A 3,191-nucleotide genomic window follows, 5' to 3' on the forward strand; every position below is an offset into this window, starting at 1 on the left:
TTATAAATATCTTGGTATAGAAATAGGAGACAAAATAAATATCATTATAAAAAACCGAAATACTAAAAAAAAAGAGAATGAATGACTTATTTCTTCTTTTTATCTTTCTTATCTTTTTTACCCTTACTATCCATTGGTTCATCAGTGTGAGGAGTATAAACCATTCCAGTAGTATTTGGATTCTTATTGAAATCATAAGTTTTATCTTTCATATGAGTAACCTCCTCAGCTTGTCTTTGCATTTGACTTGTCATAGAAGAAGCAGTAACAACGACTAATTCTTCTAAAATTTGTCTTTTTGATCCATCAAGAATATCACACATAATTTTTGAATTAAGTAAAGCATTTTTCCATTCTGTTCTTTCATCGACAGTTTTAGTTTTAAGTTGATATTTATCATCACCAAAAGTGATATCTAAAATAGCTTCTTTAATTTCTTTTCCTTTTTTTGGTTGTTCTACAGGAACTTCATCAATGCTAATACCTTTTAAAGATAAACATTTTCCTTTCTTATCCAATTCTTTTTCTGAATCAGCATAATGTAAAACACCATTTTTTATTTTTAAAAACAATTTATGAGTTTTTTTCTCTCCGAATTGAACAATACCTTTAGTTTCAATATGTCCAGGGAATGGAAGTACTTTAGGAAGACATTCAGTTGGACGAGCGAATTTAATAGTTTTTGAAACAATTTTTTGTAATTCAGCGTCCGAGATAGTAGTAAAAGAAGTAGTATAAAACATATCAGCTTTTTGTTCAATTTCAGATGTAGAAAATTCAACACCAAATTCAATAGCAACATCTTGTTTATTACCAAAAACAACAATTTTAGTTTTAGAAGAAACAGCACTAAATTTTTTTAATAATTCTAAAGCATAATTATAACTGTCAATATTAGAAATATCAAAAACAATATAAACAACACTAATATCAAGAAGGTTTTTTGTTTTTAATAAGGAAAGTGTTTTTTCAACAGTTGCAGTTATAATTGGTGTATTTCCTCTTTCAGAATCAAAACCAGCTAATTCTTTAATATTTCCAGGTGAATCAATAATTTTTAAATTAAACATTTTACCTACTTGAGTAATTTTTGAACGAGTACTAAAATTTCTCGTTTGCATATAATATGATAATTCTTCATTCATAATTCTTGAAACTAATGTTGTTTTACCAACAGTAGAATCTCCAAGAACAAGAATTTCCATATTATCATTAACATTAGCATCAGTTTGAACATTTTTTTGTTTATAAACATCAACAAGAATATTACATAATTCATTAATTTCACCAGCCACATGAATTCCACGTTCTTTACAATGCATTCTAATAGATTGACATTCTCCGTGGTTATCTTCTCCTAAAATAGCAATAATGTTTTTAGCTTCTTGACTTTCTTGTCCATATATTTTTCCACATATTTCTTGAACTTCATTTAATGTACTTATACTCTCTACTTCATTCGATGATATGACTACTAAAAATGCTTTTTTTGATGCAAAATGCATTTCTCTCATTGGAAGTACATTTTCATATCCTATTAATGATGATATTCTTATTTGTAATTCCGATTTCCCTTCATATTGAATTGAAGCTACAGTTGGAGTTGATGTTAATAAACAACTCTTTATTCCAATCCATTTGTTTAAAAATTTTTGTGTTACTTCTGGTGAATGTGACGTTATTAATACTTCTATTGAGGCAGTTGCTCCTCCTACTACTGTATTTTTTAATATTTCAATATATTTCTTTGATAATGATTTAGCTGATAATGCTGGATATTGTGGGTCTTCACATAATGTAGGACAACTCATAATTGTTAGTATATATTTTAAGTTCTAGATCTTAAAATTTAATTTTATTTGAAAATTGTTTCATTATTATTTTAATTATTTAAATTCTTTATTTATAAAACTTAAAAAAAATAAAAATAAAAAAATAAAAATTGAAAAGAAAAAAAAAAGAATTAAAAACAGATGAATAGAAAAGAGGAAAAAAAGTATTTTCAACAAAAAATATGGCAAATGAATGCACCATATTATTATGATGTTTTTATTGATTTTTATACACCACATCCAACAATGTCATTTGATTGGACAAGACAAAAAACAATAAATAATAATTGTATTGAACAAGAATTTGTTTTTGGAACACCAAATGGGACAGGAATTGGAGTTGGAAAAGTGATAATACCAAAAGAAGAATGTTTAATAAGACAAACAGATTATTCAAATGGAATGATAGGATATTATGATATTGACTCATCTCTTTCAAAAATGAAATTAGAAAAAATAATTCAATTTGGAGGAGATTGTAATAGAATTAGATTTATTCCATCAACTTCATTTATAATTATTCAACAAAGTTTTCTTTTAACAAATTCAGAAAAGGCATTTATTCAATTAATTGATATTGAAAATAATTCAATATCAATAATTGGAAATCAAGAATCAGATGGATATGGAATAAGTATTAATATGTTTGAACCAAATAAAATAGTTACTTGTTCTAATAAAGGAAATTGTTATTTTTGGGATTTAAATGGATTAAAACAAATTAAAAATATTAAAATTGAAAATGACATTTCAGTTAATGATATTGATTGGAATTATTTCAATTCTCAAGTTATTTGTGTTACTGAATCAAATCAAATTGTTTTTATTGATGATAAATCTTTAAATAAATCTTATTATAATGGTGGTTCAGTTATGAATACTTGTTGTTTTTCTCCTTTAACACCTAATTTATTAGCAACTGGTCATGAAAAAGGTTTAGTGAAATTATGGGACCAAAGAAATATGTCTTCTCCTTTATTTGTTATTCATCAACATAAATCTTCTCATAAATCTAATTCTGTAAATTCTCTTCAATTCTCTCCCCATCAACCAAATCTTTTATTATCTTCTTCATCAGATAAAACAGTTAATGTTTATAATCTTGCTAATATTGGAAAACCTACAGAATTATCTGTTTGTTATTTCTTTCTTTTTTTCTTTTTAATTTTTTGTTTAAATTATTAAATATTTAATATTAGTTTTCTCATTGCGCTCATAATAGTCAAGTTGTTGAAGCTCGTTGGAATCCAAATTGTTATGGATTTATTGCATCAGTTGCAGAAGAATATGATATTCATATTTGGAAATATACAGAAAATACAACAAATTAAATAATCAAAAAAAGAAAAAAAAAAATAT

The 3,191-nt window shown here is 25.2% G+C and overlaps 2 protein-coding genes across 2 annotated transcripts; one reads left to right on the forward strand and one right to left on the reverse strand.

Annotated features, from left to right (window-relative positions):
• Positions 1–86: 86 nt before the first annotated feature.
• ENU1_133460 (Miro family protein) lies at positions 87–1,811 on the reverse strand (the record flags this gene model as incomplete). The annotated part of the gene is made up of 1 exon (XM_008860125.1): positions 87–1,811. One exon carries the CDS (start codon positions 1,809–1,811, stop codon positions 87–89), a length of 1,725 nt encoding a protein of 574 aa, XP_008858347.1.
• Positions 1,812–1,973: 162 nt separating this feature from the next.
• On the forward strand, positions 1,974–3,017 carry ENU1_133470 (WD domain, G-beta repeat-containing protein; the record flags this gene model as incomplete). Its single annotated transcript, XM_008860126.1, has 1 exon — positions 1,974–3,017. One exon carries the CDS (start codon positions 1,974–1,976, stop codon positions 3,015–3,017), a length of 1,044 nt encoding a protein of 347 aa, XP_008858348.1.
• Between the last annotated feature and the right edge of the window lie 174 nt (positions 3,018–3,191).

The sequence above is a fragment of the Entamoeba nuttalli genome, assembly GCF_000257125.1.
Source record: "Entamoeba nuttalli P19 unplaced genomic scaffold asmbl_5574, whole genome shotgun sequence".
Taxonomy (NCBI): domain Eukaryota; phylum Evosea; order Mastigamoebida; family Endamoebidae; genus Entamoeba; species Entamoeba nuttalli.